We start from the raw sequence: 26,692 nt of genomic DNA, 5'->3' as shown, positions 1-26,692 counted from the left end.
AGAGTTTAGTGTTGAAAGAGAGAAGAAGTTAAGGAGTATACATTTCAGTGAGGAAAGACAGGTAATAAATGTGAAAATAAGACAGAAATATTGTTAACAGTCTATGAAGAAATAAAACATGGTATTGTGATAAAATAAAACAGGGAAGCTCACAAAAGAAATTGAGAATGATGGGTGGAGGTGGGTGGTGGTCTGGAGCTTGGAGGAATTAACACTTGAACTGAGATTCGAATGAGAGGGAAGAGGCTGCATTATGGAAATTAGAGCAGTTGTACTATGAGTAAATTTGAGGAACCGAATTGAAGGCCTATGTAGTTGAGTTTGAGAAGAATTTGAAGAAGGAAGAAACTCAATCATAGGGAGCCCCTTATAGACTTTGTAAGTTTAGATTTTTATCCCTAAGTACAATAGGAAGTCATCGGAAAGTTTTCTGTTTTTATTTCTAATGACATGTTCATGTTGATGATCTTATCAAATGTGGTCATACTTTAAGTTTTTAATAACTTGAATAGACCCAAGAAATTCAAATTGCTTAACTACTATTGCTATGTTAAATATTGCAAATTGTTTTTAAAACTATAAATGGTGGTGATTACTCCTAAAAAATGTCAGACATAATTTAAATTTTATTAAAAAGCATTATTCGAAGAAGACCTGAATTTGAAGTACATTTGTCAAATTGGTGAAATTTTCTTAATAGGAATTTTGTTTCTGTATTGAAGATACTTGCAATGGTGTTTAGATACTGTCTCCTTGAAATTAACTAAACAAAGTGAAGAAAAGCAAGTCTGTAAATTGCTCCCATTTATCATTACTAAAATAAACCCCATCATTGATACAGAGTGGGGAGTAAGGTATGTATGCAGGTGGAGGGAAGGTCACAGAAGAAATTGAACGGTGACTTACATAGTGATCCTGTTTACTTGTCTGAAATACTGCAGAGGCAACAAAATACTCCTACTCTCAGTATTAAACTTAGTAATTAGAGCAGATATATCTCACTGAAACCAAAATAAATGTGGCTGTTAAGAATTTTTAACTGGCCAGCTGCAGTGGCAAACACCTATAATCCCAGCTGAGGGAGGCTGAGGCAGGAGGCTAGTGAGTTCAAAGCCATCCTCAGCAACAGTGAGGCTGTAAGCAACTCAGTGAGACCCTCTCTCTAAATAAAATACAAAATAAGGATGAGATGTGGTTCAGTGGTCGAGTGCCCTGAGTTCAATCCCCAGTACCAAAAAAGAAAAAGAAAAAAAATAATTTTTTTTAACTGAAAAGAAAGAAATGAATAGTTTTGGAGTATAATTCCAGATTATCAAAGAGTCTTTTCAACATTGGGGTGCAAGAAATAAGGAGTGGCAGGAACATTATAGATATTGGCTAGTTATTGATGCTGAGAGAAGCCATAAATTCAAGTGTGTGTGTTTACAATTGGAGGTAATTATTGGTATTGGAAGAGATACTGAGCTTAGAAACATCTACTGGAGCTTAGAAACCTCAAGAGGAACCATAATATCAGTTCTGTGAGTGAAGAGACACTACTGTATAGGCTATATAGACAGCTACTATATCCCTAGTACCTAGAATAATGTTTTGCACACGATCAGCAGTTAATAATGTTTTACGAATGGATGAATGAGGGGTGAATAGGGGAAATAAACAAAGCTGCTTTATCAAGAATCAGCTGTGAATCAGGATAGGCCTTCATGTTAGAATAAAAATCAGAATAGCTTTTGTCGCTTGCTATATAGCATTGTTCTATAAGCCCTAACCATTCCAAAGATAAAAAGATACATGGCATAAATAGAAGTAGATAATTCACAGGTGTAATTAAGATATTGAGAAAAATAATCTAAGCAAAAAATCCAAAAAACCTAATGTAAAATAAATGTCAAAATTAGCCAAAAATATGTAAGACCAATATAAATAAAATTAGAATACTTTAATGAAAAATATTTGAATAAATGAAAAGTCTCATTTCTGAGTGGGCAATTTTTTATATTATAGAATGTCAGTTATCTCTAGATTTATCCAACTTAAAAAGTTACAGAAATTTGACTTAATTGGTTTATAGTTCATCTGGAAGAGTAAATGCACAAGGAGAGACATGAATATTTTTTTTTAAAAAAGTAGAATGTATGTAACATGATGTGTAAAAAATAATTTTTAGGTTTAAATATTATCAATTTAATAAATGAGATATTGAAATGAGTTAAGTATTCAACAGCATAGAAAAGTGTCAAGAATATCTTCCTTCAAAGGAAGTAGAAGGAAGGAAATAAAGAGCAAAAAATAAGAGAACTTGTAATAAACAAGTGGGGAAATTTTTAAGAACTTTGGAGGTTTATTATTTGAAAAGTTTGTTTACAGGTATTAGATCTCCAAAAATATGACCAAGGGGGGAAAAACACATAAGCAAAATCAAGAATGAAATAAGGACATAAGTACAGGTACCACAAGAAATTTTAAAAGTCATAAATAATGCTACAAATAATCTCTGCCAATAGATTTGAAAATATAAGCAAACTCTAAATGGTGTTCTGGAAGAATATAAACTACCAGAACTAATGCAAATAGAAATGAATAAGTTCAAATAACCATTAAATAGAAATGAAAAAGTCAGTAATCATTAAAGAGTTGAAGTAGTGGTCCGAAGTTTTCCCTTTTGCCTCATCTCAAACCAAAATGCTAGACTTAAGACCATTTTACAAGTAATTCTTATTAACTCTCCAAGAACAAAAGTGTAATTGTCCACTAAAGTAGGATTAAAGAGAGAATGGAAGAAGAAAGGAAAGAAGAAAAACTGAAGAAAGAAAAACCACTTAGTTCACCTTAGAAGGCCAATATTAATATGAAGTCCTGATAAGAATTGTAAAGAAAATAAAATTGTAGAGTAATCTAACTTGTAAGTGTAGTTGCAGAAATTCCAAATAAAATATCAGCAAGTTATACCAAGAGTGGACAAATAGTTAAACATTTGAAAAAAAAAATCTGTGACTGTAATCTCTACATTTTTATGTAGCAAGACAAAATCCATGATTATTTTAATGCATATCAGAAAAAAATACATAAAAAATTTGACAACCCATTTATAAGTTAAAAAAAAAAAGCTTTAGGAAATCAGGAATAGCAGGGAAATTTTCTAGTCATGATGCTGATTTTCATCAAAATGTTGACAGATTATATTTCTGATGGTGAAATTTAGAAGCATTTCCATTAGAATCAAGTATAGGACTAGGATACATACCCATTGTCAACATTACTATTGCAACATGGTTTTGTAGTTCTTAGTGAATGCTTCTCCAGTTCTTGCAATATGACAAGAATAGGAAATGAGAAAAAATATGAACAGATCAGGCAAAACTTTAAAACCAAGATAATAAAATGTTTTGAGTTTTTGTTAAGAAAATTATAAAATATTGAAGGACACAAAGACCTGACTGTGTGCTAATACATATCATATCCATAATGGAAAGATACAAAGAAAAATATCAGTTCTCTCCTAATTAATAATTCTAGTCAAAATTACAATAAGGTTTCTTAATGAATGTGGAATACTGATTCTAAAATTGATATAGAAGAGTAAATAGCCAAGAATACTCAAGACAATCTTAAAAGTATGTATTTGTTATCAAAACTTATTACAAAATCATTATAAACAATATGGTTTAATGCCAGGATGGTTAAGTAGATCAGTAGAATATAATGAAAAGCCCAGAACAGATCTGTATCTTGTAAAAATTTAGCAAGAAGGCCCTACAAATCAATGAATCACTTAGTGAATCTCTACTACATTCCAGGCACTGTTCAAGTCATTCATAATTTAACAGTGAATAAAAATGATCAAGGAAGAATAAAGTTTACTTTTTAGGGTTTAAATGAACATTAGAAAATACAGACAAATATTTCTGGTGGTCTTAAGTGCTATGAATAAAATTACAGTATGATAAGAAGAATAATATCTCCCTAAGTGTCGGGCTTTTTTTGCATAGGGTAGGTCAAGGAAGACTACTTTGGTGAGATGATATTTGAGCAGAGACAGAGGAAATCAAAAAATAAACCAAAATAGCAGAAGAAGCTTAGAGTATTCAAAATTGTTTGGGAGGAAAAAAAACAAAATTTTTTTGAGCACAATTGATTTTTGATACTAGAGGTTAGAAGTTAGGGAACTAGATCATTGTCGCTTTAGGGAAAAAAATCAGGTTGGTTAAAAATGTACACGTAAGAAGAAAATAGAATCTTAAGATAGGGAAAACTTTTAATAAAGACAAAGCATCGGAAAAGATTTAAAATTTTTATTCTATCTTTTAAAAACAATAATGTAAAACAGATTTGAGGACTGGGACTAGATATTTGCCATGAATGTAAGTTGCAAACAAAAGCTATCAAGAATATAGAAAGAACAATTAATGTAACAAGAGGTCCAAAAACAAAATAATAATGGGCAAAAGATGTGAAAGACATGTGCCTGAATAGGAAATCAAAGTTTCTAATAAACATGAAAGTATTCTTTTAACTTTACTATTCAGTGTAAAAATAAAATAACATTTTATACCCATTTAGGTTGGTGAAGTTAGTCTGATTTAAAGAATGGTGAGGATGTGAGTATATAAGTACTCAACCTTCTGGTAGCATTGTAAGTTAGTACTGTTATATAAAAATAATTTGATCAAATCTAGCACAGTTAAAAATGCACTATCTGTGACCTAGCAGTTATATTTCTAAGTAGTTCTCAAAGTGGGGTTCCTGACCAGAAGCACAGCATTACTTGGTAACGGGTTAGAATTCAAAGCTCTTTGACCTCTCCTGAATCAGAAACTGTGGGGATGGGGTTAGGTTCCTAAAGTAACCTGTTTTAATAAGCATTCCAAGTGATTCTGATGCATGTTACATTTGAGAACCACTAGTTAGAAAGAAATTAGCACATTTATCCAAAAATTAGGAATAAACCAATTTATCTCCTGAAAGGAAATGGACAAATTTTGGTATAGTCATAATACCACAGTTAAAATGAATTAACCTGTTGCCTACATGCTGTTTATTTTTTGTTTGTTTGTGGTACTGGACACTAAATCCCCCGTTACCTACATGGAATAATACCAGAGACATTTTGAATGAGAAAATAAATTTGTAAAATTAATATCATTTGTGTAAGTCCATAAAAAAACAAAATATACAGTGCATTGAGAATGCAAAATGTATTGTAATGAGAAGTGATAATGTAAAAATTGGACTGGATTTGTACCAAACTATGATTATGGTTGCTTGTGAGAAAGGAGTGATGAGAACATAGAAGTTTATGGGGAGTACAGGGAATGAAAAAAATAGAGAAAATGTTATAGTACTTGTTAATTTGGGTTTTGAGTTTATTGCTTGCATTTTTCCATATTTAAAATAGTATTTTAAATCCAGGCATGGTGGTGCATGCCTGTAATTCCAGCTATTTGGAAGGCTAAGGCAGAGGAGGGTTCTAAGTTCAAGACCAACCTTGGCAACTTGTTGAGACCTTGCCTCAAAAAGGGCTGGGATTGGGATTGTGGGTCAGTGGCAGAGCGTTTGTCTCACATATGTGAAGCACTGGGTTCAATCCTCAGTACCACATAAAAATGAAAATATTGAAAAAAAGGGGCTGGAAATGTAGCTCACAGGTAGAGAGCACCCCTGGGTTCAATTCCCAGTGCCATGAAAATAAAATATTATTTGAAAATAAAAAGAAAGATAAGGAAGAGCCAAGGCAACATGAGAGAAATTGGTATGAAAATTTGTTCTCCTGGTCTCCTTGGCTAACTACTCTTACACAGCTGTAGCCGATCCATTGCTGTTAGTCCTCTTAGGGTTTTTAATTGGACCCTGCATCTTTAACTGTTTATTTAATAAGATATATAAAACAAAAAATACATTCTGTAAAACTGATGGTCCTCCATACTCACTACAGTAGCTGTAAACCAATGATGATTAATTAATGATTTGATTAGTTCCATAAAACCAGTGGGGAATGTTATAGGCCAGGCTATATAAGCAATGACCAAACAGACTTCATTTTACCCTGAGACTCCATATTACGTAAGAAGAGCTTCTCCCATAGGAAAGTCCCATCACTGTACCACATTACTAATTGCCTAGCATAGCCTACTTGCAATACAGAATAGCAATTCTTACACAATGTAAAATTGTTCTCTTTGGTTCCCACTTTCCTTGGGCAGTGTACCTTTCTGGGGAATAACTGATTAGATGTTAGTGGCAATTCTTTAATTTGTATTCAACTAGGGTCACTTTGATCCATTTCTCTTTTCATTATGATTATGAAAAAATCCCAGGAGAAATGAATGAGATGAAAATTTGATTAAGACATTGCATTGTTTTGCTAATGGCTTTATTCAGCTTCTACTACTTCTTGCTTGCTTGCTTGCTGGTTGCCAAGTCAATCTGGATGTGGTTTTCGCCTTTAAATATCCTAAAATGTTGAGGCTCTAGGCTGTTTCCTGCAGAGACAACTTGTTCCTGTAGGGAGCATTCCCGGACAGTCAGAATAAAGACTCTCCAATATGGACAAATTATAAGCTATACCAAATATCAGAATTTGCTCTAAAATTGAGGTAATGATACTACTCTCCTTGAAAAAAGAAGTAGCTAAGTATAATTGAATGAAGAATGAAGAAAAAATGTCATTGGTTCTCTTATGAAGTTTTAAACTATAATTTATTTCTCCTCTTGTTTTAGTATATGCAAAAAGCAAATTATTTTATAGTAAATTATTTTAAATTTTTTTTTAATTTATATTCACTTTCAGAATGATTTAAGGCTACAGATGGAAGCTCAGTGCATATGCCTTTCACTGGTTTATTCAGCTCACGTGGATCAGGTTCGTGAATATATGGAAAATGAAAAAGATAAAGCTCTTTGCAATCTTAAAGAGGAGCTTATTTCTACTCAAGAGGAAAAGATCAAGGAACTTCAGAAAATATACCAGTTAGAACTACAGAATGTAAAAACACAAACAGGTAAATAATTTCTGACTTATAATTACCATAAAGCATCACTTAGAGTCCACCATTTCATAATTCTGTCCTTAGAACTCACAGGGGAAGGTGACTTGTGTATCTAAGCCCTAGTCTTATTTGTTCATATAATCATTGGATATTCATTCAAGTGCTAGAGAAAACTAAAATTACCGAGTCATTTTCCCATAGGAAATTATAATCCATTGGGAAAGCATATATAAAATACACTGAAATTTTCTGAAATGTAAAGAATGGAGGGAGAAAAAAGAGTTTTGTCTTTCCTGGGGAGATGAGTAGGATGAGGGTATGGATAGGTGTAACTGGGTTGGAAATTTGGGGAAGGCTATGGAGTCTTAAGCATTGAGCTCTATCTAAGATTGCATCCATTTGGGAGAACTGGGAGTTCAAGTTGTGTTAGCTAGATAAAACTGGAGAGATTGGAAGGAGCTTGATCAGGAAAGGTTTTATGTACTCTGGTGAAACATGTTTATGTTTTATGCTATTGGTGATAAGACCTACAGCAGGATTTTAAATAGTGGGAGTAATAATAAGATTTTTATTTTAAGTTGATACCATTAGGATCAGTTGGAAGGGATGAAATTATTGATGGGAAGACCAGCCAGATTGAATTGAGTATGATAGAAAGTTAAGTTCAACACTTAGAGTTAGGTTCTAGTTTGTTGTTAATGTTAGCAGAAATTAAGAATGATACCCAAGTTTTTAGCTTAAGAAACTAGAGTATGGTTCTATTTTTTTTTATTTTATTTTTTTATTCAAAACATTACAAAGATTTCAGAATCACATCGGTTACACATCCACATTTTTACATAATACCATAATAGTAACTGTTGTATTCTGCTACCTTTCCTATCCTCTACTATCCCCCCTCCCCTCCCATCTTCTCTCTCTACCCCATCTACTGTAATTCATTTCTCTTCTTATTTTTTTCCCATTCCCCTCACAAACTCTTATATGTAATTTTGCATAACCATGAGGGTCTCCTTTCATTTCCAAGCAATTTCCCTTTTCTCTCCCTTTCCCTCCCACTTCATGACTCTGCTTAATGTTAATCTTTTCCTCCTGCTCTTCCTCCCTGCTCTGTTCTTGGTTGCTCTCATTATATCAAAGAAGACATTTGGCATTTGTTTTTTAGGGATTGGCCAGCTTCACTTAGCATAATCTGCTCTAGTGCCATCCATTTCCCTGCAAATTCCATGATTTTGTCATTTCTTAGTGCTGCGTAGTACTCCATTGTGTATAAATGCCACATTTTTTTTTATCCATTCATCTATTCAGGGGCATCGGGGTTGGTTCCACAGTCTAGCTATTGTGAATTGTGCTGCTATGAACATCGATGTGGCAGTGTCCCTGTAGTACGCTCTTTTGAGGTCTTCAGGGAATAGTCCGAGAAGGGCAGTAGCTGGGTCAAATGGTGGTTCCATTCCCAGCTTTCCCAGGAATCTCCATACTGCTTTCCATATTGGCCTCACCATTTTGCAGTCCCACCAGCAATGTATAAGAGTACCCTTTTCCCCACATCCTCGCCAGCACTTGTTATTGTTCGACTTCATAATGGCTGCCAATCTTACTGGAGTGAGATGGTATCTTAGGGTGGTTTTGATTTGCATTTCTCTGACTGCTAGAGATGGTGAGCATTTTTTCATGTACTTGTTGATTGATTGTATGTCCTCCTCTGAGAAGTGTCTGTTCAGGTCTTTGACCCATTTGTTGATTGGGTTATTTGTTTTCTTATTGTTTAATTTTTTGAGTTCTTTATATTAGAGTATGGTTCTAGTCATAGAAAGGAACCAATTTGTGAAAAAAATAATAATTCAGTTTTAAATATATTGAGTTAAGAATAGAATACTTATTGACTTTGAAAAAATATATAGGAGTTAGTTGAAAATAGAAGTCTGAAACCTGGGAGAAAAATTTAATTATGAGGTAATGATTTATAATCAGCATGAATGTCAAGGACAAGAATGAGTTATCAGGGGAAACTAGAGAGTGAGTTAAAAGACCAAGATGGCATAATAGGAAGTAACAATGTTAAGGGACCATACAATGAACCATAAACAATTAGTCACAGTTAATGTTTTTCTTTCATGATTATTTGGCCAGTTAACTAGACTTCTTGTGTTCAAGCTATCTCTAGGCCTTCACTTTTGCTTTTAGGAATGGAGTTTTATTATTGGAATTGCTTTGGTGAACAAAATAGAATTTCAAGCATATCAGATAATACCATGCTTTTTTCACTTCAGGGGTTCTTTGAATATAGTAATATTTTAAGTTTGTATTTTTTTTAAATTGATATCTTCTTGAGGTAGTCTGTCCACTATTTCCCAAATTGCATGTTAACTAATGGCTCATTTAATTGGCAGAAAAGTTAGTTTAGTGATTAATTATCAGCATTTTTAAGAAATAAAAATAAAAGAGGAAAGTAAAAGGTGTTAACTACTCTCCTGTGGTCCCTTTTCAACACTTCTTTTGTTTCATGTTTCTGAATTGTTTTAAAGATATAAAATTGTTGAATTTAGAGATACTATACCATAAGGATAGGAGAAATGATCTTGAATCACACTGTTTTCTTGATTTCATCAGTCAGAATGAGTCAAATTAAAACCTGAGTTTCACTCAAAACATTTTTCAAAGAATAAATATTTTTATACATTGAAATAAAATTATTATTTCACTGAGAAGTTTGTATTGAAATGTGTATTGTCTTCTCTTCCTGTTATCTTCTCTGAAAGATACCAAAAAAATTAAACAACTTGAAGAACAAATTCAAGAATTAGAAAACTTCAAATGCTTTTTGAGCAAACAATTGAAAGAAACTGAAGAAAATCATACGGCAGAAATTTATTCTCTACAGGAGAAGCTTCAAGCCATTAGTGAGACCACGGTGGACCCAAGGTATCTATTTACTTAAAACTTCATTCAGCAGTATTTGTAGCTTAGTAACAATGATAGTATCATCTGGAATGGTTATTTTAAGAATAAAATATAACTTTAACAAAGAGATAGGATGTAACATTTTTAAGAAATAAGAGCAGGAGATAATTCTGTATCTTTGAAATGTGTGAAATAAATGTTGGTATAAACCAAAGACATTTTATTATAGGAATTTTACTTATACTTTTATAAAGATGTTATTATTAATCTATTTTCTGAATTAAAATAGGTCAGGTAGTAGACATTTACTTGTTTATTCTATGCCTAGGCTTTGATATGTTGATGTGGTGAATACTTAAATAGTCTAAGTATGATCATTCCACTATGACTTGAATATACTCCATTTGATTGTCTAATGCTCAAATTCATCATGTCCCAAATAGAACCCTGATCTATGAGGAGAGAAGAAATGATCTTCAATTACCACTATGTATGTTTTCTTGGATCAGGATCTTCTAAAATTTGCTCCTTCTGTAGCTATCTTCATCCATCATGACTCCTTTCTGTCATAACTCTCTGCCATTCTATGAAAAAATCTTGGTTTTTTTTTAACCTTCAGAGTACATCAAAACTGTGCCACTCCTTACTGCTCCACTGGTCCCTGCCATTGTTTTGTGTTTCACCTGGATTACTCAACTTCTGTTTACAGTCTATTCTCTATATAGTCAACACAAGTGCCAGAACCTTTGCTTTTATAATTTCAGTTACATCATGTTACTCTAATCCTCTTCTGCTCTTTACAGTCTCACTAGTCCTGAGGACCATGACATCTTTGACTTTCATTTCCTACTGACTTTCTTATCACTTACTGTTCTCAAACCATATAATCCCATGGGGTTGGGGTTGGAGCTCAGCGGTAAAGCGCTTGCCTGGCTTGTGTGAGGTTCTGGGTTTGATTCTCAGCACCACATATAAATAAATAAAGTAAAGGTCCATTGACAACTAAAAACAATTTTAAAAGATTAAAAAAAAACCTCATACATCCCCACTGTGATCCTCAAATATATCACATATCAGTACGCTTCTGCTTTAGGGATTCATTGGCTTTTTCTTCTACCTAGAATGATTATTCTCCAGGTATTTGTATGCCCACACCCTCATCTCCTTTGGATCTTTACTTAGATGTCATGTTCTTACATAAATTAAAATCATCCCCAAAGAGTCTGTGTCTTACTTTTCTACTTCATTTTTTCTTAAAATTATTTGTTTTATATGTACGCATACATTATAATCATTGTGTGTGTGCATGTATATGTGTATATAAATAATGTATGTATGTAATTTATGTATCCAAATATATATAAATTTAGAGGAAGTATTGTTTCATTTTGTTTGTTTTCAATTAAGGAATTTAAGCCTTTTTAAAAAACATTTTTATTAGTTGTTATTTTATTTATTTATTTATTTACATGCAGTGCTAAGAATTGAACCCAGTGCCTCATACACACTAGGCAAGTACTTTACCACTGAGCCACAACCCCAGCCTAGGAATTTAAGCTTATCTTTGTCTATTTAAGTGACTGATGTATTCTAAATCCACATGATTTCTAAATACTAATCTTACCTTATTGTTATAAGATTAGACATTTTAAGAAAACATTGTTACAAAGTAGTGAATGCTTATATAACGATACAGAATTCAGACATACATACCAAAAGATATGTGGGTAGATAAAATTAAAATTAAACTGATTGTAAGTTAAAATTAAACTAACTGTAAGTTAAGAACCTTCTCTTTCCTGTTGCCACACTTCATTTCCAATATAAGCAATCATTGTTACTTTTGATATGTATTCTTTCAGACATTTTCCTATTTATATAGACATATATGTTAAAACAGGCTTTTAATGCAAGTGAGAATTTACAAGCTTTTTTAACTCAGTAATACATCTTAGATATATCTTTATATATATACATACATACATATATACATGCACACACACATGTATTTATATATATATATATATATATATTTGTTTATATACATTTATATATATATATATATATATATATATATATATATATATATATATATATATATATAATTTTTTTTTGTATCAGGGATTGAATTCGGGGGCTCTTTTCCACCAAGCCACATCCTCACCCCTCTTCTTTTTTTTCAGAACTACTGTTTTTATTTAAAATAACTCATGTTCAGATCTACCACATACCAGTTGGGTAATGTTAGACAAATCAAATTTAATGAACTATTATTTCTATATATATAGTTTCAATAACTAATTATTTTTTTTTTAGTTCTAACGAATTTTTTTCTTCTAACTAGTTATCTAACACAGTAGGATGCAGTTTGACATATCATACATAAATGAAGTATAACTTCTCATTCTTTCTTGTGCATGATGTAGAATATGTGATGTAATCATATATGTACCTGGGATAATAATATCTGATTCATTCTACTATCCTTTCTTCCCTCATAACCCTCCCCTCCCCTCATTACCCTTTGTCTAATCCAAAATATGTTTATTCTTCCCTACCCCCCCCAACCCATTGTGAATTAGTATCTGCATATCAGACAAAATATTCAGTCTTTGGTTCTTTGAGATTGGCTTATTTAGCTTAGCATGATATTCTCCAGGTCCATCCATTTGCCACCAAATGCCTAATTTCATTCTTCTTTAAGGCTGAGTAATACTCCATTGGGAAGATATATATCACACTTTCTTTATCCATTCATCTGTTGAAGGACACCTGGGTTGGTTCCGTAGTTTAGCTATTGTGAATTTAGCTGCTATAAACATGATGTGGCTGCATCACTGTATTATGCTGATTTAAAGCCCTTTGAGTATAAACCTAGGAGTGGGATAACTGGGTCAAATGGTGGTTCCATTCCACGTTTTCTTAGGAATCTCCATGCTGCTTTCTATAGTAGTTGCATCAATTTGCAGTCCCACCAGCAATGTATGAGTGTACCTTTACCCCCACATGCTTGCCAACATTTATTGTTGCATATTTTTTCTTTTTCTTTTTTTGTGGTGCTTAGTATTGAACTAGGGCCTTGGTCATGTGAGGCAAGCAGTCTACCAAGTGAGCTATGTCCCTAGGCCTGTTGCTCGTATTCTTGATAGTTGCCATTCTAACTGGAGTGAGATAGAATCTCATTGGAGTTTTGATTTGCATTTCTCTAATTGCTAGAGAGGTTGAATGTATTTTCACATATTTGTTGATCGATTGTATGTCTTCTGTGAAGTGTCTGTTCAGTTCCTTAGCCCATTTATTGATTGGTTTGTTTTTCTGGTGTTTTTATTGTTTTTTAATTTTTTTTTAGTTGTTGATGAATCTTTATTTTTTAAATTTATTTATATGTGGTGCTGAGAATCAAACCCTAGGTCCCTCACACATGCCAGGCAAGCACTCTACCACTGAGCCACAACCCCAGCCCCTGGTGTTAAGTTTCTTGAGTTTTTTATATATCCTGGGGATTAATGCTCTGAGGTGTATATGTGGTAAACATTTTCTCCCATTCGGTAGGCACTCTTCATGTTATTGATTGTTTGATGTGAAGAACCATTTTAGTTTGAATCTTTTTATTGATTCTTGCTTATAGTTCTTGTGCTCTAGAAATCTTGTTAAGGAGGTCAGTTCCTAAGCTGAGATGGTAGAGTTTGGACCTACTTTTTCTTCTGTTAAATGCATGGTCTCTGTTCTAGTGCCTAAATCCTTGATCCACTTTGAATTGAGTTTTGTGCAAGATTAGAGATAGAGGTTTAATTTCATTTTGCTTCATGTGGATTTTCAGTTTTCCCAGCACCATTTGTTGAATAGGCTATCTTTTCTCCAGTGAGTATTTTTGTCACCTTTGTCTAGTACGAGATAACTGTATTTATATGGGTTTGTCTCTATGTCTTCTATTCTGTATCATTGGTCTATGTGTCTGTTTTGGTGCCAGTGTCATACCATTGTTTTTTGTTGTTGCTGTTATGGCTCTGTAGTATAATTTAATTTCTGGTATTATGATGCCTCTTGCTTCACTTTTCTTCCTAAGGATTGCTTTGGCTATTCTGGGTCTCTTTTTTCCAAATGAATTTCATGATTGCTTTTTCTAGTTTTACAAAGAATGTCATTGGAATTTTAATAGGAATTGCATTAAATCTATATAATGCTTTTGGTAGTATGGCCATTTTGACAATGTTAATTCTGCCTATCCAAGAACATGGGAGATATTTCCATCTTCTAAGGTCTTCAATTTTTTTCTTTAGTTTTCTGTAGTTTTCACTGTAGAGGTCTTTCACCTCTTTTGTTAGATTGATTCCAAATATTCTATTTTATTTTTTGACGCTGTTGTGAATGGGGTAGTTTTCTTAATTTCTTTTTCAGTGGCTTTATCACTGATATATAGGAATGCATTTGATGTATGGTTGTTAATTTTATATCCTGCTATTTTGCTGAATTTCATTCATTAATTCTAGAAGTTTTCTGGTGGATTTTTTAGGTCTTCTAAATATAGAATCATATTGTCGGCAAATAGTAATAATTTGAGTTCTTTTTCTATTCGTATCCCTTTAATTTCTTTCTTCTGTCTACTTGCCCTGGCTAGTTTCCAGGATTATATCGAATAAAAGTGGTAAAAAAAAAAAAAAAGGGTATTCTTGTCTTACTACAGTTCATAGATGGAATGCCTTCAGTTTTTCTCCATTTAGAATGATTTTGGTCTTGGGTTTAGCATGTATAGCTTTTTCAGTGTTGAGATTTGTTTCTACTATCCCTAGTTTTTCTAGTGTTTTAAACATTAAAGGGTGCTTTATTTTGTCAAATGCTTTTTGTGCTCCAATTGAAATGATCATATGATTCTTCTTGAAGTCTATTGATGTGATGAATTACATTTATTTATTTCTGTATATTGAACCAACCTTGAATCCCACTTGAATATGATGCACTATTGTTTTAGTCAGTTTTTTTATTTCTGTTACTAAAAGATCTGACCAGAACAATTTTAAGAGAGGAAAAGGACTCATGGTGTTATTTGAGGGCTCATGGTGTTTAGACGTCTTAGTCCATAGAAGGCCAGCTCCATCCTTTGGGCTTTGAGGTAAGGCAGAACATCTGGAAGAAGAGTGTGACAGAGGGAAGGAGTTCACATAGTGATCAGGAAACAGAGACAGAGACTTCACTCTCCAGATACAAAATATATACCCCATATAGAGACTCCACTCTCCAGATAAAAAAATGTGTACTCCATAGCCATCCCCCCAATTCCCATCTCCTCCAGCCATACCCTGCCACTTCATTTAATTCCTATCGGGGATTAATTCACTGATTAGGTTAGTCATTTCTCTTCTGAATCTTCTTGCATTGTCTTATGTGAACTTTTGGGGGATACTTCACAACCAAACCATAACAACTATATTTTTAATGTTTTTATATGTGAGTTGCCAGAATTGTATACAGAAGTTTTGCATCTATGTTCATTAGGGATATTGGTCTGAAGTTATCTTTCTTTGATGTGTCTTTGTCTGATTTTGATATCAGGTGATACTAGCTTCATAGAATGAGTTTGGAAGAGTTCCCTCCTTTTCTGTTTCATGAAATAGTTTGAGGCTTATTGGTATTAATTCATCAAAGGTCTTGTAGTACTGGGTAAGAATCTGTTTCGTCCTGGGCGTTACTTAAATGGTTGGCTTTTGATGACTTCTTCTATTTTATTGCTTGAAATTGATCTGTTTAAATTGTGTATGTCCTCCTAATTCCATTTGGGTAGCTCATTTGTCTCTAGAAATTTGTTGATGTCTTTAAATTTTTCATTTTTATTGGAGTATAAATTTTCAAAATAGCTTCTGATTCTCTACTGTATTTCAACAGTATCTGTTGTAATATTTTTTGTGATTATGAATTTTAGTGATTTGAGTTTTCTGTCTTTATTAGCACAATTGAGTTTATCAATTTTATTTATTTTTTCAAAGACACAACTTTTTGTTTGTTAATTTTTTAATTGTTCCGATTATTTCAATTTCATTTATTTCAGCTCTGATTTTAATTATTTCCTGTCTTCTACTGCTTTTGGTGTTGATTTGTTTTTATTTTTCTAGGGCTTTGAGATCTTATGTTAGGTCATTTACTCATTGACTTTTCATTCTTTTAATGAATTTAGCTTAATAGTGTCCCAGAGATTTTGACAAGTTGTATCAGTTCTCATTTATCTCTGGTAAGTATTTTAAAAATTTCATCCCTGACTTCTTCTTATATCCATTGGTTAGTCAATAGCATATTATTTAGTCTCTAGGTGTTGGAGTTTTTATTTTTTATTGTATCAATGATTTCTAATTTCATTCCATTATGATCTGATAGAATGCAGGGTATAATCTCTTTTGTTATTTCATAATTGTTGCTTTGTGGCATATTTTAGAGAAGAGTCTGTGTGCTGCTGAGAAGAACATGTATTCGTTGATGGATATAATACTCTTTATATGTCTGTTAAGTATAAATTATTAATTATATTATTAAGTTCTATAGTTTTTTTGTTTTGTTTTTGTTTGATGATCTACCCAGTAGTGCGAAAGGTTTGTTAAAGTCACTCAGTATTATTGTATTATGGTCTATTTAATACTTGAAATTGAATTATGTTTGATATATGTAGATGCTACATTGTTTGGGGCATAAATATTTAACGTATTATGTCTTGTTGATGTATAATTCCCTTAAGCAGTATGAAATGTCTTCTTTGTCCCTTCTGATTAACTTTTGGCTTGAAGTACACTTTATCTGACATGGGGATAGAAACCCCTGTTTGTTTACTCAGTCCATGTGAGTGATATGTTTTTTCCCGACCTTTCATTTTCACTCTGTGGATGTCTTTGCTTATGAGGTGAGTCTCTTGGAGACAACAGATTTTGGGGTTTTGTTTTTTTAATCCAATCTGCCAATCTATGTCTTTTGGGTTTATTAGTTTAGACCATTAACATTATTTTTGAGATATGATTTGTGTTCCCAGTCATTTTAGGTTATATCTACTTTTTACTTTGAATTAATTTCTCCTTTGATTGATTATTCCTTTTGTATGGCTCCTCCCTTTGTTGATTTTGACTTTTTTTTCCATCTTCACGGAATATTTTGTTGATAATGTTTTATTTTTTTTATTTTTTTATTTTTTTATTTTTTATTTTATTTTATTTTTTTTTTATTCAAAACATTACAAAGATTTCAGAATCACATCGGTTACACATCCACATTTTTACATAATACCATAATAGTAACTGTTGTATTCTGCTACCTTTCCTATCCTCTACTATCCCCCTTGATAATTTTTTATAGCACAGATTTTCTAGTTATGAATTCTTTTAACTTTTGTTTATTATGGAAGGTTTTTATTTCATCTTTAAATCTGAAGTTTTATTTTGTTAGATATAAAATTCTTGGTTGGCATCCATCTTCTTCAGAACTAGGTATATATTATTCCAGGACCTCCTGGCTTTGAGGGTCTGGGTTGAAAAATCACATGAGATCCTAATTAGTTTCCCTCTATATATAATCTGATATTTTTTTTTTCTCATAGCCTTTAAAATTCAATCCTTATTTTCTATATTTGACCTTTTTTTTTATGATGTGTCTTGATGTGGGTCTGTTGTGATCTTGTACATTTGAGGTCCTCTTGTATTTGATTTTCCATTTCATTCTTCAGATTTTGGAAATTTTTTTCATATTATTTCATTGAAAAACTGGGCATTCCTTTGGTTTATATCTCTATGCCTTCACCTATCCCGATAAATCTTAATTTGGTCTTTTCTTGTTATTTCATCATTCTTGGAAGTTCTGTTCATGGTTTCTTACAATCTTCCCTGTGTAGTCAACTTTATTTTCAAAATTATATATTTTGTCTTCATTGCCTGAGTTTCTATCTTCCAAATGGTCTAGTCTATTGATAATAATTTCCATTGGATTTTTAATTGGTTTATTGATTGTTTCATTTTGAGGATTTCTGGGGTGGTTGTTGTTGTTGTCATTTTCTGAGAATCTCTGCCTCTGCAATGATCTTTCACCTCCTCAAATTTATCTCTGATTTTATTCCCTATATCATTCTTTATGTACCAGGTCAGTCTAATATGTACTTTCTAAATTCCTTTTCTACATTTCTTTTACTGTGTTGTCTATGGGTTTAATTATTGGATCATCTTGGTTTGTTTGGGCCACTTTGTTCCATTGTTTTCTCATGTTGTTCTTATGTCTGTCCTTCTAGCAGTGTGGATTTCAAGCAGTACAGTGTCTACCCTGTAGATTCATAGTGTCCCTGAAGATTTCTAGTACCTCGCCTTTAAGGAAGACACAAATAATAACTGCACCCAATACAAACAATATACAGCCCAATAGCTCCTATTAAGGCATCCACAGTTTTGTTCCATTAAACTGAAATGATGTGTTCAATTATTGTCTAGAATATAAACAGTAAGTTTGCAAAGAAGTTTACAGTTTCCATTGGTGGACAAAGAGAGAACAAAAGTCATGTAGGGTGTGATGTTTATGAGGAAGGATCAGAAAAGATAGAAGTTAAAGTTATAGGAAGAATGAAGGGAGGACTTAATAGAGGTTGGGTCTTAGCAAGAGAAAAGTGAGAAAGAGAATACAAGGAAACAGATAAATGAGAGGGGAAATATATAAATTTTTTCAAAGAAAATAGTAAACAACAAAACTGTAATGTACTATTCAGATATCCCAGTCCTCAATAAAATGATCCATGAAAAATACTTGGTTTCAAAAATGGTAGACATGTGAGAGAAGGAAAAAAAAAGGAATCTGGATGAAAAATTGAACACTTTTTTCCATTGCAGTTCAAGTTTCTCAGCTTCTCTTCTGAGCAGTTAGGTATGTTGTCTGGAATTTGATGCTAGCTCTACCCTCAGGGTAGTTAGGGTTGCTTGGGTGAGAGTGTTAGTCCTGGAAGCGGAACTACTAGAGCCAACGTGTAGGCTTAGCTACGTTCCAATCTCTTCACTGTGTGCCTATTGGTCTGAAGATTTTAAGTCATCACACCTCCAAGGCTCAGCAATTGTCTGTCCACATTGGAAGACCGTACCTCGGGAATCTCCTTTAGGTTCTACACATGTGATGTAGGAATCTGTTCTTAGCCCACTACTTTGCCTGCAGACCCCATGAACCCTGGTCGTCATTTGGTCTCCAAACTTGATCTCTTCCTTTGCCTGTCCTTTCAAATTCACAGTCAGGCACTTCTCTTCCAGCCAGTACTGCAAGCAGCTGATTGGATGGGGAGGGGAAAGCCAGGTGGGTTTCCTTGATCAGTATTCTCCTGTGTAAATGTCCCTCCATGCTTGATTTTCTCCTGGTCACTTTGGAACACTCTCTATCACACAGCATGGGTTTGCCTTGCACATTTTTGGGGCCAAACTTCGATCTGCCAATAATTAACTCACCTAGCTGCAGGCCCCCCAGCCACTGCTTCACAAGGGTTCTTTCTGCTTTCCTCCATGCATGCCGCCAAGAAAGCTGGTGGCTTCCCTCCTGTACACAGATGCTGTGCAGCACAGCTTACTGTTTTTTGTTGTTGTTGTTGTTGTTGTTTGTTTGTTGTTTTTTGAGCAGTATCTCTGAGCTCTTAAGCTCTCCATACCGCAAAACACCTCTGTTTTTTTAGAAATGGGGGTTCCTTTATTGCTTTACTACATTCACATAGGGATTATTCTGGTTTGTACTTCCAGCTATTTTACAGCTCTGGAGCTGGGGATCTTTCCCCCTTGTTTTATTATACAAGATCTCTTGAGTCCATGATCTGTTTTGAGTATCCAGTATTAAATTCCAGTTAAGTCCTTCCTAGTTCTGGACCATTCACCCATCTTGTTGAAAAAAGTGACCTTTTTGCTTTTCTTGGTTCACTCCACAGATCTGTCAGGGACACAAATACTTTATTCAGCCATCTTCCTGCATTTCCAACCCTTTTTTTTTTGAAAGAGAGTCTCATAAATTGCTAAGGCTCATCCTGAATTTTTGATCCTCCTGCCTCAACCTCCCAAATTTCTGGAGTTGCAAGCACACACCACTGTACCTGGCTCTTTTAATATATTTAATCCAATATAATCTATTCTATATTATTATATGTTTTGTCTGTGTAATTTAGATATCCATGTAATATGAATAATATGTATTGTATATCTTAGGTATATAAGTAGTGTGTAGTATCAGTGTATATAGTATGTTATATTATGTACACTGTTGCTATATAAGCATATCTAAGATGTTATTATTAAAAAACTTATTAAAAATGTTTTTTTTACATAATAAATTTTTTATCATACATTTATACTGAAATTCATTAAATGACATAATATTCATTGTTACTTTTAAATGGAAAACTTAGTCAAAAATGTTTTAAGTTACAATACTTGTAACCCTGGGGAACTATCATTTTTGTCTCCCCGCTGCCTCAGTACACGTTATGCATGGTAAAAACTTTTGATAAAACACACAACACTAATTTTTTTTATACTTTTTTATTTATATTTAGCTTCTCTGTTGATTCAGTGGTAATTAAAGAATCTGATGTACAGAAATCAGTAGTACATCCTGGAAGTTGTCTAAAAAACAATATTGATCATGCAATAGAGGTATGTTATTTTTAATCTTCATTTTTAAACAGTTATGTACACTGATACTTTTTCTTACTATCAATTTTACGTCTTCAGTTTTGTAATTATGTGTAGTAAATATTTGACTAAGATTAAGAATAAATCATGAGGATAATATCTTATGTAAAAGATCCAGAATGTCTATAGAAGTATTTTTCATAGCATAGGAAAAACACAGAGAAAGTTAAATTTGAGAATTTTCCTCCCCTGTTACAGTTTAAATTTTTTCTTTGTAACATTTCTTTATGAACTGTGTAACAAATCAGCTTCAGTACCATGGCCAACATAGTCTTTTCTTCCCCTTATGGATGCAGAGGGTATCTTCAGAATGGTGTATAGAATTCCCTAAAATCCAAGGTGCTAGCGCTGGAGTAATGGATCAGGCCATCTTCCAACAAAAGTAATGATAGAAAAACGCTTTTTTTACCGTGCTTGCCACTGAACCACTCTCTGCCTGTCCTCAACATTGTATTATTCAAAACTTTTTTCAAACCCCCAACTGCATCTTCATCTTCACTAAATAATTCTAAATTCTAGTAAAAATTAAAATCACTGACTCTTGCCCATTCTCATTCTGGATATTAAAAAGAGATATGAGCCATACTCATCCCTTATTAAATGTCTGTTGGATGAAATTCAAATAATTGGTAAATAAACAAATACTTTCATGTTGACAGTATATCTACATTTCTAAAAGAAGATTTATTTTTTTAATTGATAAAAATAATTTGTATGTGGAAAATTGTGTTCTTTTAATAAATACCAAGAAGAAAATTTGCTCATGATTTCATTATCAAACATAGCCACTTGTTAACATTTTACTTAAAATAAATATACATTTATACATAAGTCTTATTAATTATATTTAAGTATCCTTAACCCACCCTAGAATTTATGCTAATAATTACAGATATGTAAATATATTTCTCTCTTTGCATCTTTAAGTTTATAGTAAGTGTAATTATTTTGTAGGATTATTAGATTAAATGTTTTTAGTTAAAAGATAACTGAAATTTATTTTTATTTGAAAGTGTCCAAAAATAGTGATATTTTTGGAATATTGACTACATCCTTAAAATTAATGGTATAAAATCAGTGTAAATTGTCATATTTCACCCTTCAATTTAGTTTTCTAAGGAATGTGGAATGAAACAAGAAACAAATATGGTTAAATTTTTGGAAAAACAATACCAAGAAAGATTAGAAGAAAAAATAGCTAAGGTAAGTTTATAGTTTATCTGCAAGGTTTTCTTGGTTTATAGATTTTCTTGATCTTTGAACTGTCAAAAAATGCATGGATTTTATTGATGGTATGTACTTTGTTTTTATTTGTAAGTTTCATATATAGTCCATCAAACAGTTGTGTAACAGCATCAACTATAATTGCTGCTTCATAGAATGTTTTGCGGTGCTTTTCATTGAAAAGAACATTTTTTCTTGATATAGAATAGTAATTACAATTTTTCAGAATGCCACAAGTTTTTATATATGTGTTACATTGTAAATAGTTACCTTGTGAAAAAGTTTGGCATTCTAAAAATGAGGCAAAAGTTATGAAGAGAAAAAGTAGTTGTATTACCCTGATAAATTATTGTAATGTTAGATAATAACTATAGATACTGATGGAGGATTGTCACAGAACATTATCACTCATGGCCAAGTGAATTTTCTTGGAAGGATAAATATAAAGACTTTTATTTTTTTTTATTTTTGTACTGAGCATTTATTGATGTTGTAGTTAGAAAAGTTTTGCTTGTTTTATTTTAAAAGGCAGGCAGTAAAACACTTTGATGTTAAATTTATTGAAAAATAGCCTATCTCTGTATCACTTTATCAGAGGATTTATTTTTGTTTTTAAAACTATGAGGCCAGGCTTTTTTCTAATTCATATAATTTTGAGTAATTACCCACTTTTTAAATCCAGCTGGTATTTATAAATCTAATCCTTTTTTGTTTGATTGATTTCTTTAGGTCATTGTGTCAATGAGCGTTGCATTTGCTCAACAAACTGAACTATCTAGACTATCAAAGGCAAAAGAAAATACTATGTCATCAAAACAAGCACTTACTTTCTGTCAGCAAAATGAAAAACATTATTTTAATGAAATGAAATTATCTCAGGATCAAATTGATCTTCAGACCTCTGATGCATTGGACATGAAATTTAAAGAAGAATTTAAGCCACTTAGTAAAGAGTTAGGAGAAGATGGAGAAGTTCTATTACCAAACATTGATCATCTTGATGATATAATAGAATCAGAGGTCCACCAACTAACTATTTCAGAAGAAATGTTCTCCAAAGACAAAACATTTATAGTTAGCGAATCTGTAAGTATGCTTCTTTGAATATAAAAAAGAAAAACTTATAATAATATCTTCAGTTTAAAACAGTAGCAATAATGCTGATTAATAGAGAATGAAAGTATGAAGTCCAGTCTTGACTTTAATGTATTTTATTAATTATAAGGTATTTGATTAAGTGAAACAATATTGGTGTGAAGTATAAAATAAGTCAGGTCATAGTATTCTTGGTTGTCTTATGGACATAATACATGTTAAGTTCTCATTGTAAATTATACCTGTGTTAATTTTATTTAAACTAATTGAAGATTAATTATATTATAACTAGGTAATACCTGTGTCCAAATGATTTGCTCAATTAAAATGTAAGAACATAAAAGGAAATTGCTATGAATTCAAGAAGACAATTCAAAGTATCTTATTATCTATATACTAATTCTTTTTTCTTGTTAGTTGAGGATCTGTTACCCCAACGAATTGCAGCCTTTATTAGAAAACAATAAATTCTACTTCTTTTAAAATTATCTGAATTTCAAATTTATTTTATGTGTTCACGATAGATGTATCTTGTTCAGAGGAGTATTCAAATAAAACTGTCAGCTTTTTATGTAATGCAAAACTTGTGAAATGTTTATGAAAACTAATTTAGCTGTAGCTGTTCAAGGCAGAATGATTTTAATTAGTATCTTAAGGGATTGAAGTATTCATAGAACCTATTGACTTGTCATGAGTGTGAGAAACTCATAAATGTAAAGCATTTATTTCCAAATAAAATTTATTATAATTTTTCTTTGAATAAGCAGTTTTCTATAATACGGTGATGACCAATGAATAAAAATTAAATAGACAAAATTCCTTATATATTGTGAACTTAATTTTTAAAAATATTTTTCTAGTTGTATATGGACATAATACCTTTATTTTATTTGTTTATTTTTATGTGGTTCCCAGGATTGAACCCAGTGCCTCATGCATGCTAGGCAAGCGCTCTACTACTGAGGCACAACCCTGGCCCTATAAACTTTGCGTGTGTGTGTGTGTATATTTGTTGTTGTTGTTTATATTATTTCCCCATTATAAAATATCAAGAGATATAAAGGAGTTATAACTTCATTAAGAGAAGGGCTGGAGATGTAGCTTGGTGGTAGAGCACTCGCCCAGCATGTGTGAGGCCCTGGGATCAATCTCTAGTATGGGCGGAAAAAAAAGTGGATGGGGTGGGGGTTAGAGGGGGTGGATAAAGAATCTTGAGTATTTTGTTTTTCTCAGTTAGAATTAGATTTTAGCTAAACTATCTTGTAAGTAGCTGTTTCCTTTTGGAAAATAACATATATGGTGGTAATAAATTAACTTCATGTTGTTTTGGAATTATAAATAAGAAAAATACTTTTTTTAAAAAAGTGATTTATGGGCTGGGGTTGTGGCTCAGTGGTAGAGCGCTTGCCTTGCATGGGTGAGGCACTAGGTTCGATCCTCAGCACCACATAAAATAAATGAAAAAAGGTATTATGTTCATCTACAACTAAAAAATACTTTTTTAAAAAAGTGATTTATGCTTTTGTTTAATAATAAAACTAAAACTCAGATGCTTTATGTTGTTAATAGAATTGTTTTCATATTCAGTTAAAGTATCAATGCTGACTAATTGCCACAAAATATGTTATGATTGAGTTTTTTGCTTGTGTTTTTTCCTATCAAAGATTCATGGTAAGATGTTGACATCAAGCATGGATGCTTCCAGACAAATGATGTCAAACGAAGAACAGTTAGAAGATATGAGGCAAGAACTTGTACGACAGTATGAAGAACATCAACAGGCCACAGAACTGTTGAGGCAGGCACACATGAGACACATGGAGCAGCTACAAGAAGAGATTAAGAGGCTTAATAGACAGTTAGCCCAGGTATGGAACTTTAGAGTCTCTTTTCTCCTCAATTGAAATAATGGTATTTTTAATGTGGCTTTTTTTTAAAGTCAAAATTATTTTTCCTAGATACAAATAAATTACAAATACTTAACATCAGGAAGTTCCTGGGATCAACTTTAGACCTTGTTAGGCACACCTAACTCAACTGATATAATGTGCATTTTCATTTTATTTAACTGCCTTTCAGGCACTGGAAATGTGACTACAATATAAATTTAAAAATTCTATTGACCATACATAGCTAAAGCACTTTGAGAGTTTTGGAAATATTATACTGAGGCACTTGAGTATACAGTTGCTGTCATTCACTTTTTCAATGTTCATTTATAGTTCTGTGAGTCTACCAATTACCATCTCCAAGGTTTATCTTTATCTATCTTTAATCCATCTTTTTAATCATGAATGGAAATCTTCTGAAGTAATCTGTTTCTAGAACTCTCTCCAAGGACACATCTCTTGTTGATTAGAGAAATTCAAATTTATATTACATTCTTTTCTAAATTTAAATATCTCATGGTATTTGGGAGCTATATTCTTATCAACTGCTATATAAAATATACTCACAAAATTATTGCAGAAAAGCAAGAAACATTTACATGAAAGTTCTTATGAAAACAAATTTATTGAATTTAATTTTGAAAACTAAAACGTGTATTTTTTAAATATAAAATAATAGGGAAATTGATATTTGAGAATAAAATATATCATTTGAAAAATCAGTTTTGCTTTTCTTCATTGCATTTTGTCAATTTATTTTTCTAAAATTTCAATGCAAAAATTGACAGAGAAAATATTACTCGAACTATACAAATTCCTGAATATTTAAGTTTAAATAACTTTTTTTCTAAAGTTGAAAATTTTGCATTGAACTTCATATGTGCCTTTTAATCCCTAATAATGAAATATGAATCATAAGGTAGAACCAAGGTCTCTTGGTCCCAAGGGGTTAAAAGAAATCTGCTTGATGTTTCTGCTTTTTACCTCTGTCGCAATCAATATTCTTCCATGACCTCTTTTTTTATTTAGAGATCCTCATTAAATAATGAAAACCTGGTTTCAGAAAGAGAAAGGGTGCTTTTAGAGGAGTTGTAAGCACTAAAGAAGCTGTTTTTAGCTGGAAGAGAGAAGCTGTGTTGTGAGCTGCACAGCAGCAGTACGCAAACACAGGTAGTATTGACTTTGGTGCATTTAGGAACAGTAGATCAACAATGCAGTAGGATTTGTTTGTCTTTATTGTTGGTAGGTGACGTATTTTTAGAGTTACTGAGCTTAACATATTGGTGATCACTTAGATGTAAGGTAGGTGGAGTCAAAATGTCTTGCTTTCTGTTTAAGATAATTTGAATCTGGCATTGCTGTAGGAGAAACTGTTGTTCTACCAAGGAGCAACCTTTATTGACAACCCTTATTGCCACACTATATAGAGTATATTAGTTTGAAGCCATTAAAACATTTTTCATCTCTACACTTGAATGTTTTATCCTTTTCTTGATACTGCGGATCTCTTGATAAATTGTAGTTAAATATTATTTCAAGCACTTTCTGGTTCACATCATACCAGTACAGAAGAATGATATGGTGTTTTTAAGATGACAGGTTTTCTTTCTGTCTTGTCCTCTCTGCCGTTGCACAAACTTAAACAGAATGAAAATGAAAACCAAAGGGAAATTGAGGAACAGACATTGAAAGAAAAGAAAATGGACAGAAAACCTGAAGATGTACCTCCTGATAGTCTGTCCAGTGAAAGGTATACAAAATGTGTATTTTTTCAGTGCAAAGTCAATTAAAATGGTTGTTCAAATGTAGTAAACTTTATTCATCCTGATTTTTATCTTGTACATGTGTATTTTCTTAAAATGTCAATCAGTTATTAACTTGCATAGTCTCAAAGAAACTTTTTAAACCAGAAAATTAAGTATTTTAT

General features: G+C 32.3%; 1 protein-coding gene across 1 annotated transcript in view; it reads left to right on the top strand.

The window, feature by feature from the left end:
* LOC143410583 (A-kinase anchor protein 9-like) overlaps positions 1 to 26,555 on the top strand; it is a 61,059-nt gene extending 34,504 nt beyond the window's left edge. The window contains 8 exon segments of the mRNA XM_077110640.1: positions 6,788 to 6,998; positions 9,734 to 9,911; positions 20,419 to 20,518; positions 21,668 to 21,760; positions 22,511 to 22,867; positions 24,541 to 24,744; positions 25,795 to 25,935; positions 26,412 to 26,555. Coding sequence (XP_076966755.1) covers positions 6,788 to 6,998; positions 9,734 to 9,911; positions 20,419 to 20,518; positions 21,668 to 21,760; positions 22,511 to 22,867; positions 24,541 to 24,744; positions 25,795 to 25,935; positions 26,412 to 26,555 — 1,428 coding nt within the window.
* The last annotated feature ends 137 nt before the right edge of the window (positions 26,556 to 26,692 follow it).

Source organism: Callospermophilus lateralis, chromosome 11, assembly GCF_048772815.1.
Source record: "Callospermophilus lateralis isolate mCalLat2 chromosome 11, mCalLat2.hap1, whole genome shotgun sequence".
NCBI lineage: Eukaryota > Metazoa > Chordata > Mammalia > Rodentia > Sciuridae > Callospermophilus > Callospermophilus lateralis.
Note: the sequence above shows the minus strand (reverse complement) of the source record. Positions and strands in the feature narration are given on the sequence as shown.